Consider the following 14,398-nt stretch of genomic DNA (forward strand, 5'->3'; position numbering starts at 1 on the left):
AGGCATCACACTACCTGACTTTAAACTATACTACAAGGCTACAGTAACCAAAACAGCATGGTACTGGTACCAAAACAGATATATAGACAAATGAAACAGAGGCCTCAGAAATAACACTACACATCTACAACCATCTGATCTTTGACGAACCTGACAAAAGCAAGCAATGGGGAAAGGATTCCCTCTTTAATAAATGGTGTTGGGAAAACTGGCTAGCCATATGCAGAAAACTGAAACTGGACCCCTTCCTTACACCTTATACAAAAATTAACTCAAGATAAATTAAAGACTTACACGTAAGACCTAAAACCATTAAAAACCCTAGAAGAAAACCTAGGCAATACCATTCAGGACATAGGCATGGGCAAAGACTTCATGACTAAAACACCAACAGCAATGGCAACAAAAGTCAAAACTGACAAATGGGATCTAATTAAACTAAAGAGCTTCTGCACAGCAAAAGAAACTATCATGAGAGTGAATAGGCAACCTACAGAATGGGAGAAAATTTTTGCAATCTGTCCATCTGACAAAGGGCTAATATCCAGAATCTACAAAGAACTTAAACTAATTTACAAGGAAAAAACAAACAACCCCATCAAAAAGTGGGTGAAGGATATGAACAGACTCTTCTCAAAAGAAGACATTTATGTGGCCAACAAACATATGAAAAAAAACTCATCATCACTGGTCATTAGAGAAATGCGAATCAAAACCACAATGAGATACCATCTCATACCAGTAAGAATGGCAATCATTAAAAAGTCAGGAAACAATAGATGCTGGAGAGGATGTGAGAAATAGGAACGCTTTTACACTGTTGGTGGGAGTGTAAATTAGTCCAACCATTGTGGAAGACAGTGTGGCAATTACTCAAGGATCCAGAACCAGAGATACCATTTGACCCAGCAATCCCATTACTGGGTATGTACCCAAAGGATTATAAATCATTCTACTATAAAGACACATGCACACGTATGTTTATTGTGGCACCGTTCACAATAGCAAAGACTTGGAATCAACCCAAATGCCCATCAATGATAGACTGGATAAAGAAAATGTGGCACATATATACCATGGAATAGTATGCAGCCATAAAAAAGGATGAGTTCATGTCCTTTGCAGAGACATGGATGAAGCTGGAAACCATCATTCTCAGCATAGTGACACAAGAGAAAACCAGACACCACATGTTCTCACTCATAAGTGGTAGTTGAACAATAACTCGTGGGCACAGGGAGGGGAACATCACACACCAGGGCCTGTCAGCGGGTGGGGGACTAGGGGAGGGATAGCATTAGGAGAAAAACCTAATGTAGATGGCAGGTTGATGGGTGCAGCAAACAACCATGGTAAGTGTATACCTATGTAACAAACCTGCACGTTCTGCACATGTATCCCAGAACTTAAAGTATAATAAAAAATAAAAACATTTAAAAAAGAAATGTGGGGCCTCAGCTGGTGGTGGCAGGTGCCGTGGCTCACTAAGGCCTCATGTCCATTGGCTTTACCCAACAGGTTTGTCTACAGCACCTGCAGACCTGCCAGAAAGTGGTGACGCTCTTCGGAGACAGGGTGATCCCCTAATAGTGATGTAAGTGGGTGGAGAAGCTGTAAAATGAGTTTAGAAAATAGAGACTCCCCACATACTTTTGGGGTCCAGGTAAGGGTACAATGTAGACCAGCTTTTACATGTCCAAATATTTGAAAGTTACAAATCAAGTTAACAAACTATTACATAGAATATGTTCTCTCCTCTTGCCTTGACAAATGCACCTTCTTGATATGGTGAAGGCCAGGCTTGAATTTAGAACCCGTGGACCCCTCAGAATTCCACACTGGAATGTGGTGACCTGGGAGGAGCCCGCCTGGGCTGGTTTCAGACCCTGGCTCAATTTAGCACTAGGAAGGGCCTTGAGCACACATGTGTGGGCACTCAGCTCGCATGTCCAAGCTCCGCAGTGCCCTCAAGCCACCCCGGTCACCACCTGAGGCCTATGGGTGTGCACACCAGTGATGTGGTCCACCCACACCTTGGCCTTGGGCTTAGGCTCAGGGAACTGACTAGGGAACTCGAGGATCAGAGTGCACAAGGCACGGTCCAATGTCCAGTAGCAGGGCATGTGTGGGTCTTGGGGGCCATGTTCCTTTAACCTGTGGACACTTCATCCACGGCTGGAGATAAGCCACAGCAGACTCCCTAATGTGTGGGCCACAGCATAGACCACTCCAGTCACCAGATGAAGGCCTGGCAGGGGTGAGCTGAGCCAATGAGAACCGGAGGAAGGAGCTCTAGTGGTTTCCTAGAAGAGTCCTTCAGATGCCCAGGCGCCCCCCACCCCCCATGCCGGGGCTGGGTTTCTGCCCAACACCTCGTGCCTCAGGGTCATTCAGGTGTCACCGTCTCATGCTCCTGACACAGTGGAGAGCTTGTTTTCCTCCTCTCACACTCCCTGACTCTAATCCCCACCAGCCTGTGCCACTTGGCTGGCCTCCTTGGCAGAAAGGTGACAAAAGGACATGTCTCTGGAGAGTCAGATCCCTCAGCTGCCGGGACCTAGGACCTCCTTGGGGCCACATGAGCCAATGGCCGAGGGTCCTGATCTTGTTACTGATCTGGTTTCCTTCCATCTCTTATAGCCAGGGTGTTGGTGGGAGTCACTCAAAGCAGTTTCATTAATCTTGAGGAAGCAGGAGCTATTACAATCGAGAAAGCCTCTTCGCTTCTCTCTAACGCTCATGCTCCCGTAGCACTGCCCTCCCAGCCTGATCAGCCTTCCTTATAGAACCTTACCTCCCAGTGTTTCCTCACCTCCAGCCAGCTCATCTGTGCCACTGCGCTCCTTGCCTGCTCCCAGCATCTGCTCATCTGCACCTACCCAGCTGTTCTTATTTCTGTCCAAATCTCTTTCATCCTCCAAGGTAACTTGAGGTTTCACCTCCATAAAAGGTTCCCAACACTTCCATCGATTCTTCTCCTGCTTTATCACCTGTATTGTTTACCACCTGGACCCCACATTTGGCCCATGAATTCTGTTCATGTTAGTACCTTATACCATATGGCAATTTTTTTCTTCCATTGTTATTTAGAAATCATAGAACTAGAAGAGGTCTTAAAGACTACCTAGTCCCATCCTCATTTTCTGAAGATGAGGAAACCGAGAGAGAAGAAGGTTTTGTAACTTGCCAGGCTGAGCCCTCAGGGTTTGGCAGAGCTGGGCATTACACTCAAATTACATTCAACCCTCTTAGCCCAATCCAGGACTTGCCACAAGCTCTTGATGTCTCTCTACATAGAAGTCTGCATCACCCATAGGATATGGCGGTCAGGAAGGGCATTCTTGGGATATACTCAACTGGGCAAATGGAGCCTTCCCATTTTCTGGCAGGACACAACCCAAAGAGGTGCATCCCACTTCTGTATACTCTGTTTTTTAAGTTATTTGCATTTTAATAACCAGCAGGCAAAAAAGGTGGTAGTCACCTAGATTTTCTCAGACCAGCCTTGATTCCCTTCTATCTCCCCATGGGGAATTTCAGGAACTCCCTTTTCTTCAGAGGGAATAAGCCCAATTCCTGCTTCACCATGGCAGGGAGGCCAGCTCCTTTTGCTGCCCATCCCCATCATCCCTCGCATCTCCATTGTGGAAGTGCAGAGAGCTTCTTAGCGAGTCTCCCCTTGGACTTTCCCAGGGGCTGACGAGGAGCCCCAGGCAGGAGGCTGATGGGCTAAACAAGCAACCAAGGAATAGCCATACAGGCTCTAAGTTAGAGCCCATCTTTAACAAAGGTGGGATAAAGCGAGCAACAAACTAGAGGGCAGAAGGGTAGGGAGGGGCTGGGGACAGGATGACCTATCCCAGGTAAGGCCCCTAAATGCTAAGTAAATTCTCCAAGTCAAAATCAGCTGGAACAGGGCAGAGCAAACATTTTTTTTTCTCCCCCTACTCTCTCTCTCTCTGGTTGTCCTGCTCACTGCAAGGAAGAAAAACAGAATAATGAGCCACGTTGGAGAGTGTCACCCGAGCAGCTCCGGAAAGACGTGGGCAGACGCCTGGCTGGGCGGCTGACTTTCTCTGTTTCTGGTAGAGATTTTATAAATATTCGGGGAGTTTGATCTGAGGCTGTTGGTGGGGAGGCAAGGAGAGCTGCAGCGGGGGGAGATAACTCAGCCCACGGGGGTTCTTGGACCTCTCTGAAGCCTGCTTTTCATTAGCGTCGCCAAGGCAACGGCTCATCTGCTGCAGATCTCATCGAGGGCCTGCAAAGCATCTACGGCGCGTTACGCTTTGCGTTTCATAGTGAATCGGCTGCAATCAGTCTTCCTCCAGCTCCCCCCGCCCTTACCCCCATCACCTCCTAGCCTATGGAAGAGAAGATAATTAAAGGGGGTTGAAAAACCGCAATCAGAATTCTCTGAGGCCGGCATGGAGAGGCAGAGCTGCGATAGTCCTGTTCCCAGGGCAGTGATTCACCCCGAGGACTGTTCAGAGCTGGGCAGTCATGAGCCTCAAGTAACAAGATGGACCTGTAGCAACTCCCCAGCTTGGTCTTCTTCCATGGTGCACACCCAGGCTTGATTGTTGTCTCCTCCCCACCTGACCTGACCTTTCCCCTCCACACACCTTTATTTTTGACCAAGGCAAACATTTGCAGCGCGCCCAAGAACCTCACCGGCCCTTGTGCCGATCAGTTCCAGATGCCCATGGAAATGCAAGCCCATGCGTTCCTCTGGTTTTAACCAAGGTGTCCAATGGGTTCTAAAGGGTGATGTCAGGGGAGGTGGGGGCAGGCCAGGGAGTAAAGGGAGACCCATGTTGGCAAAGCAGTGTGAGAGCAGGTGAGTGGGTCCAAAGAGGAGGGCCAGGTGTCATGATCAGCGTGGCCAGGTAGGGAATGTGCACAGAACACGTTAACTCGGCTTCACAGACACTCCCATTCTCAGCATGTACCCCATGGAAATCCAGTCACCCCCTTTAAAAGTTGACTCCTTCCATGACGGGCGCGGTGTTTCAGCCCTGTAATCCCAGCACTTTGGGAGGCTGAGGCGGGTGGATCACCTGAGGTCAGGAGTTTGAGACCAGCCTGGCTAACATGGTGAAACCCTCATCTCCACTAAAAATACAAAAATTAGCTGGGCGTGGTGGCATGTGCCTGTAATCCCAGCTACTTGGGAGGCTGAGGCAGGAGAATCACTTGAACCCAGGAGGCGGAGGTTGCAGTGAGTTGAGGTCGTGCCGTTGCAGTGAGTCAAGATCGCACCCTTGCAGTGAGCCGAGATCACGCCATTGTACTCCCGCCTGGGCAACAAGAGCAAAACTCTGTATGAAAAAAAAAAAAGTTGGCTCCTTTCAGCTTTGAGCTCCTGGGGCCAGCAGCCAGGGATCCTGCTGTCTGCTTTATGTCAGTGTCCAGCACAGTGCCTGCGCATAAGGGGCGCTCCGTAGTGTCTTGAAAGAAGGAATCCCTCTGTCCATGCAAAAGAGGGGGAGAGTGGTCAGAGCACTGCAGAGATTGGGGTTGGGTTTTCTGGTTGTCTTTCCAGCTTGTCTTTGTGCTGGAAAGCAAACCTGAGCTCCAGCCTCTCCCAGCCCCTCCTTTCTGTGGAATTCAGATCACCCCAGCCCTCTTGAAAGATTTGTACTCACAGCCTTTGAGCAAGCCCTGGGAAAATGCAGAATCTCAGGCTGTAATTATGAGCTGGAGAAGATCCCTCCCCCAGCTATAAATGGAGCAGAACCAGGAACCCAAGACAGCTGGGCTCACACAAAGGCAGCCCCTCGCTTTCTTGCTTGCTCCTACTTTTCCCACTGAGTTTGGCCCTGAAGAAGCAAACCCCTAATTCCTCTGCTGGTCTGAGCAGGAAATTCCCGTCAGCTTGTGGGAGAGGCCATATGAGAGAGATTTCAGCACATCCATTCCCGCCAAGATCCAGAGCCGTATCAAGTCCTACCCAGTCCCGCAGAGCAGCTTCCTCCTCCATAGCTTCTGAGCTGCACCAAGGCAGGCCTCCGCCAGCCTTTGTTACCCAAGGCTGATGCTGGGTTTTTAACACTCAGCCAAGTCATAGGGAAGAGTAAGATTTACAATAATTGGGTACATAGCATAGCTGACTGGGCTGCACAGTGTGGCTTTTGGTCAGTTCTGGCATTCTGGTGGGAAAGCTGCATTGAAGAGACAGAGAAATGCCAGCCCAGATGGCAGACATGGTGCATTTAAAAGGGCGGCATGGTATAGACCCTCGCTCCTCAAAATGCGGGCCTGGAACCTGCAGCAAGAGCATCACCTGGGAGCTTGTTACAGAAGCAGAATCTCAGACCCTACTGAATCAGAATGGGTTTTAACAAGCTGGCCAGCAAACACAGGCACATTCGAGCTCGAGGCAGAGTGGAGCACAGGAAAGAACATGTGGGTGCGTTCATCCCAGCCTTGTGGATTCCTAATGCCAGCTTTGTCACTCAGTAATATGTGACTTTAGCTAAGTAAGCTCCCTCTCTGAGCTTTGGTTTCCTCCCCTTTACAGCTGAGATGAGGTAACCCATTATAAAGGGCTGATGTGAGGCTCGGCCTAGTACCAGCAAGCTCCTACCCTAGTCAATGTTAGCAGCACAGAGATGACTGCTCCGGGATCAAAATCCTTTATTTCCCCCAAGGCAGCCACCTAGGAGATGCAGCTTCAGTCCGTCCTCTTGCTACGTCACTTTTTTATTTTCTGGGGGGACTTTTAGTCCCCTGACCACGAACCCCAGAGCCAATAGTGATAGCTTTTCCTTCCAGCTACCCCCATGTGAAATTAAGATCCAGAGTGCCCCCAGAGAGACCAAGATTTCTCATGTAGAATAGATCACTGTGGGTGAAGGAACTGAATGAATGTGGTCTGGCAGGGTCAGGTCTGGGGACAGGGCGTTCCAGGAAGAGGAGATACAACATGTGACTTTCATAATGGATAAATGGCTCCTTGGCGGTTCTGACAAGTGAGTAGGATCGAGTCTGGATTTCATTTCTTTCACCATCTGTGAGTTTCTTGGAGAGACAGTAAGATTCTCTCGTTGTATAGGGGTTGGAGTTTTAACCCACTTTTCTTTGTTTGGTGTTGGTGTGTTCTGTCACTACAGTCCCCTCCTGCTTTCCCAAGCTAATGTAATGGAACACAGGGATGGACAAGCCACGAGGGTCTGCAGGGACCTCAACTTCTCCATAAATGCTGGGCTGATTTTGCGAAGCTGCTTTCCCCATGAGACTTGGCTAAAGCTGCTTTTCAAGTCAGTTTTGTAGAGGAAAGGAGGGCAGGTCAGCTCCCGGGTACTGGTTGGGTGACCTGGGGCGAGTCCCTTAACCTCTCTAAGCCTCAGTTTCCTCCTAGGATGATAATGCTAATATGAGAATCTCCTTGAAGACAGACATGCACGTCTACACCCATTCTGGGGATAACAGAATTATTGGCGGATTAAGTAACATGATATTTACAAGGAACATGGTACAGAGAGTGGAATATAGTCAATAAATGGTAGCTGCCATTTTTGTAGTCATTAGAAGAGGTGAGCCTTAAACAGCTGGCCTCTGTTGAAAATTACAAAAGAGAGTGGCCTACATTTGCAAACAGCGAGCATAGCCACCCATTCCTGTGCAGGTCAGCAACTGACCCTCCCCTCCCCTGCCCCCTGCCTTCACTTTTTTTCTTTAGCTGCAGGAGTTGAGACATGTGGCTCACCAGGCTACCTCAGTGAGTTAAAGCTTTAAATAAATACACACTCAAAACGGCTATCACATCACTGCCCCCATGACTGCCACAGGCCCCTCCCGACCTGGGAACGTCTCTTCCTCCCTCTCCCTTTCTCTGCTGCTAGAAACCAGGCCTTGGCTGAGCCCTGGAGAGGGTATCTCCTCTGCACGTATGCTGGTCCCAGGGGCCCTGCACAGGGCAGATGAGGGTAGTCCTGATCCCGTACAGACTTTCCTCTTCCTGGGTTTGTTAGAAGCCTGGCCAGGCCCCGAGTCTTATGACTTCCACAGATGTTTCTGCTTAAGGAGCCCTGGCATCTTTATGGCCTGTTTTTTCCATTCTTGCCTCTCTTCCTCTGTCCCAGCAGCCCTGAATGCAATTTGGACTTTATTTTCTTTCTAATGGTTACAGGGATAGAAAGGGCTTTTTCCCCCCCATTTTCAGTTTTTGGCTTTTTCGTTAGCTCATCAAGCTGAGAATGTCTGTGTTAGCTCACACAGACATATACACACACACAAACACACACATTCCATATGCATTCAGATCGTACCCGTGGTGTGTATTTCTTAATGTTGCACTGACATTTATTGCCACTTCAGACCTAGCCCATTTCAAAGTCTTCCTCCCTGCCTCCACCCCACACTTCACATTCATCCTCTGCCTAGCCTCACACAGATCACCCTGAGCAGCCGACTGGGGTGTCACCCAGATGCTGATTCCAAAAACTAGTGCTGGCCTCGGCCTCCAGCAAGATGCGAAGAGCCTCACTAACTCACCAGTCTGCCTCTGTGCTTCCAAGGAGGTTTGGGCTGACTGATGGAGTGAGAGCTGAGACTGCAATTGCCATGCATCTCTTCAAGCTCTGCCTGGCCAGCCAGTCTACCCAGGCTCAGGGGGCCAAGTTGACAGCTGTTTTTTTTAAAAAAAGAACCACTTTTCCACGAGCAGGCTTGAAACAAGTCTGGCCACCCCTTGGATCTACCTCTGTAACTGCCCCCAGCTTGCCAGCATGGCAGGGTGTTCCCAGTCACCTCCCCCGCAGCATTGGGGGTTGCCTGTCCCATCAGTCTGGTTCCCAGAGCAAAGAAAACCTGGTGATGTCAGGTCTTCAGCTTTTAGTCTATCTATGGCACAGGTGCCTGGGACTGGGGCCTCTTTATTACCTCCTAAGCCTGAGGACTGGAACTGAACTTCTTATAAATAAATCTACCTGGAATCTTAAATGTTGACACCACCTGGCTGCCTTAACTGGGGTTAGACCCATTACCCACAAGAGGCCATCCAACCTCAAATTCTCTGTGTCTCTGCAGCCCTTCTTCCTAGGAGGGCGATGATGCCGACTCACCTGTTACAGCATTTTCATCATTCAGCTAACTGTCCACTACTTTATCTGCCCATTATCCACCCAATGCTGGCCATGGGTGGCGGGGCAGAGTGGCCCCTCTAGAATGTCTCCTCTTCAACACCCTCACCACAGAGGGGCCTTTATAGATGTCCCCATGAAGTTCTCGCTAGGTGACTGCCCCTACCTGAGATGGGCCAGGCAGCCATGGACCCCTCTCCTCCCCTCCCCTTCCTGCTCTGCCCAACCTCATTCTGATGGTTTGGCCTTGTGCATCTCACCAGTGACTCTTTTCTTCACTCCTTCCTATTTAAACAAATTAAAACTCCAGTTTTTCTTCGTTTATGTTTTGGTGGCTGAGGCGGAGCATCTTTCCCCCAGTGGGTTAAGGGAGGCTGGTTGGAGAAGACAGCAACAGTAGAGTGAGTTGGGTCCCCAGTGGCATAGCGACACAGACAGAGACAGTGGGAAATGGAAGCTGGAAGAAGTCCCAGAAGTAGGAGCAAGAAGAGTGACTGTCCTCCATGCTGGGTTCTGCCAGGGACTCTGGATGCGCTGAACAACAGCCATGCTAGAGACTTGAGGACGCCTCTTCTGTTTGCTTTACTTGTCACAGATTCATTAATAAAGACAAACAGGGTAGCCACCTCATTGGTTTTTCCGTCTGTAAATAAATCCCTTCCGAATACACACCCCCAACATGGATGCTATGGATGCTTCTCAAGAAACAGCCATACGATGCTATCATAATTGACATCCTTCCGATGATTCAAATCAAATCAACCTGAGGAGCCCGATGGGTCTGATGCTCTTCTTCCCTGGGCATCTGCACCTTGCCAGAGCCAGGCCGCCTGTGTGTGTGTGGCCGGTGGGGTGGCGGAGTTGCTTCTTTTCATTTTTGTGAGTGAAAATGAAAGGGTTCCCCACAACCAGCTGCAACAAGGATCTCTCACCCTGTTGCTAAGGAGTGGTGGGGTCCTGCTACCATGTGGCGCTCTGGCGGGCCTGGGGAGATCTTTAGGGATCTGGAACAGCCACTGGATGTGCAGTGCTGAGCCCCTGGGATGTGGAAGTGATTAGCCGGCCACCTGGATGGGCCACAAAGTCCTACTATCACTCCTCTTCTCTCCTTTCACTTCTGGACCCTGTTGGAGAAATGGAGCCCTGGGAAACTGTCTCACCACCTAGGACTGTGTGGAGCTGGGCACACACTCAGGAGGCAGGTGACTTCCAGTTGGTCAAAGAGAAGCGCACACTCCCTATCCTCTGATAGTCCTATTCCCTGAAGGATCTGGTCAAGCCATTCCTTCCAGATGGCTGTGATCCTGTGTCCCCTCAGTATTAGGAGTGGGAGAATGGACGCTTTCCACGAATGCAAGTTCCTAACCCCCTCCCCTGCAGCTAGGGCTGAAACCCCAGATGTCCTCATTGCACCATAAATGTGAGCAGGGAGGTGCAAAGGTGTGTGCAATGATGTGTGTGTGTGTGTGTGTGTATCAAAGAGAGGAGTCTGTCACAGGAAGAATACTGAGTGACCCCAAATGTTGTAAGCATATGCATCCCTGTTTTAAAATAGTAACAATCATAATACTAATAATTTTTGCTATCTTTTGTTGAGATGTTTTTCTGGGCCAGGTACAGTACTTTGCACATATTATCTCATAATTCTCAAAATCTCTGTGAGGTACAAGTATCACTGTGCAACTTTTCAAACGGGAAAACAAGCATGGGGAAAAAGTTGGTTCAATTGCCAAAGATAGATCTGAGAAGTGGCAGGGCCAGGATTAGAATCTAAGAGCTCAAAGTTCTTCTGCCATGTATCATAGAAGTGGCCACTATATCGATAATGGTAACTGCCAACCCCTACTGTTCACTGGCCACATGCCAGACACAGATTCACTTAATTCGTTCTTACAAAACTCTGGATATATTCTTATTGCCTCATTGTGTAGATGAGGAAACTGAGGCACAGAGCATTTTGGCATTGATTCCCTTTGGCAAATGTGATTTGAACAGCTCCTGTGTGTGTGCAGGGCAGTGTGCTCTTGGCTCTGCATGGGATATGGGACTGAGTAATATGTCATTCTTATGGTCTGAGATCAATCAGCAAGGTCCATGGCCATGGCCATCAGAATGGGCTCAGGGTGGGGTTCCAGTACTTGAAATGAGGGACAGTAGGAATCCTGCATCCTAGGATATCCTAGAAAGTGGAACATACCAGGTTTCTAGAGAAGGAACCTAGGCACAGAAGCAAGACAGAGTCCTGTTGTCAGCCTGAGGCCCCAGGTCAGTACTGGGCCAGGAGCAAGCGCTGGCTGAACTGGAACTGTTTTATTCCTGCCCACAGCATGGCCTCGAGGGCAGGACTCCAGAGCTAGGCTGCTAAGTTCAGATCTTCCATTCTTTAGCTGTGAGACCTTGGGCAAGTTAATGAACCTCTCTGGGTTTCAGTAGCCTCATCTAGAAAATAAGAATAATAACTGCCCAGCTCATGGAATTGTTCTAAGCGCTAAATGAGTTAATATGTGAGAGGCCCTTGGAACAGGACCGGGCCCATGGTGGGCTCTCTGGTGGGCTCTCAAGCTCTCACCAGCCAATGATCATCGGGCCCTTTGATGCTGAGGGGGCAGAAGCGGCAGGTAGAGGCCAAGTTGTCCCAGTGGCAGAGGGAAGAAAATTGTAGTAGGAACTGATTAGGGCCTGTCTCTGCAGGTGGTTTGATGGGAGGGAGAGATGAAATCCAATGGGACAAGAGGGACTTCACATCATTAGTATAAAAGGTTGGCAAATGGGCACGGGGCCCTTCCTTCTTAGTCTCCAGAGGCCAAGATGCAGGTGCCTGGCACCTGAGCTGGCTGGAAGTGGGGAATGTTTCAGGGCTGGCATTTATAGTGATGCCACTGTTACCTAATTATGGGCACAAAGAGAGGCTCCCACTGTCTGTGCAGCCCCTCAATCACCCAAGGAAGAAATATTGATCTGTTCCCAGCATTCCCTCTGTCAACTCCCCAACCTCAGTCTCTGGCTTGGAAGAAAGACGGCTGGGGAGGGGGATGGAAGGCAGCCATGCTCTGTTGCAGTAAATCTTTCCTAGAAGAGGAGACAGCTGAGCTCATCAGCCAGTGCCAGATCAGCTCAGAAAGAATCCTTTCCAACTCCCAGAAGACCCCTCAGCGGCTTGGGAAAGGAATGGCTCACTGGGGCACTTTGTTTGTGTATGTGGGCCTGTCAGGCTGGGCAGGGGTGTCTGATGACACATTAGGACAGCTGAAAAGAGAGGTGGGACAAAAATGTTTGCCTAAGGGCAGTCTTGTGATTCCCCACCCCTCCTGCTCCCCACCCCACGCGCTTTTGAGAGCTTGTTCCAGGACTTTTCATGTGCATTTGAGACCACAGTTTCCTCTCCCAGAAACCCCATTAAGCTATGAGTGAGTGAGGCGGTGGGGGAGAGAGAGAGAGAAAGGAAAAGAGAGACAGAACAAGAGAGAGAGAGTTTGTGTGTGCACACGCGAATGTTTCTTCCCCACCCACATTCTTTTGCACATGTCTACCATTATGTACATTCCTATGCCATACCCCTTGAACTCTCTCTCCATCAGGTCTTCCTCAACCATCCTCTTCAGTAGGCTCAGGGCCTCAGAGAAAGGCAAAAGGGCCTAGACTTTGACTTTCTTTTTTTTTCTCTCTCTCTTAGAGACAATATCTTGCTCTGTCACCCAAGCTGAACTGAACTGGGCTCCAGCAATCCTCCCACCTCAGCCTCCTGAGCAGCTAGGACTACAGGTGTGCCACCATGCTCAGTTAATTTTTTAATTTTTTGTAGAGGTGGGGTCTCATTACGTTGCCCAGGCTGATCTCCAACTCCTGGCCTCAAGAGATCCACCCACCTCAGCCTCCCAAAGCGCTAGCATTACAGGCATGAGACTTTGCCATCCCAATGAGAATTTTGTCCTTAGCAATCTCATCCAATGGCCACTGGAGATGTATGTAGGGCCACAAGAATGAGAAAGGGGGCAATGCAGTGACAGGTGACCTGCTCAGGTACCCTTCCCCAGACCAAATGTCCCAGGCACACAGCCCGTGCCCTCCACCATGGAGTACATTTTCTCCCTGGCTTGCTGCTGCCATAAAGGACCAGGGATGTGGAAACAGGAGGTGAACTAAGGTACCCCGCCACCCACTATGACAGTTTGAGTTTCTTGAGGCTGAGACAAAGTGGGATCCAGCAGCCTAGATTTTGCCCCAATTTCTCCACTGAGTATTTACTCAGTGCTCCTGAGCGGATGCCTTCCCCTCTGCCTAGAAGAAGCACAGCGTTTCAGTAAACGCCTCGGCATGCCAGGAGCGCTGAAACGTTTATTCTTTTCCCTCCCAATTATCCACTCTAATGGAGCAGAACACTTACATGGAAAATCCTAAACATGGAAGATAATTTAAAAATGATTCACCCTGGAATACATGCTGCCAGTTGCTTCTGCAGGTTTACCTTGCTAAAGGCGTTTTGCTTCCTTTGCTGTTACAATAAGCTTGCCTGCCTTGTAGAAAAGATGGCCAGGGCCAAAGGGAAATCAGTCAAGGGAGGCTGTTTGGTCTGAAATAATGCATCTATGAACAAATGAATTGAATATAACTGTCTTTTTACATCAGTGTTTCTGTGGAATTAAGAGAACATCCAAGGCCACTCCTAGCTTGAATAGATTAAATTTGTCCTTGTGTTTGGAGCAAGGGTTGGGAAGTCTGTCTGGCCCATCAAATGACCAATGGCTTTTAAGGAAGGACTAAGTGACTTATGACCAGAACAAGGGAGCAGCCTGAGTCAGTCTCCCCAATGTCTACATTTTGTTATTTATACTAGCAAAAAATGGACACAACCTAAATGTTCGACCATATGGTATTAGTTAAATTAACATCTATATGATGGAATACTAGGTAGTCATTACAATTATGTGTCAGAACACTTAATCTCATGGGAAAGTGTTCACACCACATTATTAAAGAGAAAAAACAGATTATAAAGCAATATGCATACAATGTAGCAGTTCTGTAAGAAAAAGTATTATGTGCATTTTTAACTGGAAAATATGTATAAAATGTTAACAATGCTATCTCTGGGCAATAAGATCATACTTGACTTTTATTTCTTTTTTGGATTTTTTTTTTTTTCAAATTTCCTCCCATTAACATGCATTTTCCTAAATCAGGGGAAAAATACATTAAGAAAAAAAGATTATCTGAGAGTCCAGCAGATGTGTTTCCTGTTTCTTATCCCATGTCTATTCTCCATTTTATTTTGGAGATTCAAATTCTTCAGTCCTTTCCACAACAGATACTTA

The 14,398-nt window shown here is 48.5% G+C and overlaps 1 protein-coding gene across 1 annotated transcript in view; it reads left to right on the forward strand.

Moving 5' to 3' along the window:
* Window positions 1-14,167, forward strand: part of RAD51B (RAD51 paralog B) — a 777,158-nt gene extending 762,991 nt beyond the window's left edge. The window contains exon 11 of the mRNA XM_017878607.1: window positions 12,760-14,167. Coding sequence (XP_017734096.1) covers window positions 12,760-12,878 — 119 coding nt within the window. The 3' untranslated portion in view covers window positions 12,879-14,167. The remainder of the gene's footprint in view (window positions 1-12,759) is intronic.
* The last annotated feature ends 231 nt before the right edge of the window (window positions 14,168-14,398 follow it).

The sequence above is a fragment of the Rhinopithecus bieti genome, unplaced genomic scaffold (genome assembly GCF_001698545.2).
Source record: "Rhinopithecus bieti isolate Rb0 unplaced genomic scaffold, ASM169854v2 scaffold_11252, whole genome shotgun sequence".
In the NCBI taxonomy this organism is placed as follows: Eukaryota; Metazoa; Chordata; class Mammalia; order Primates; family Cercopithecidae; genus Rhinopithecus; species Rhinopithecus bieti.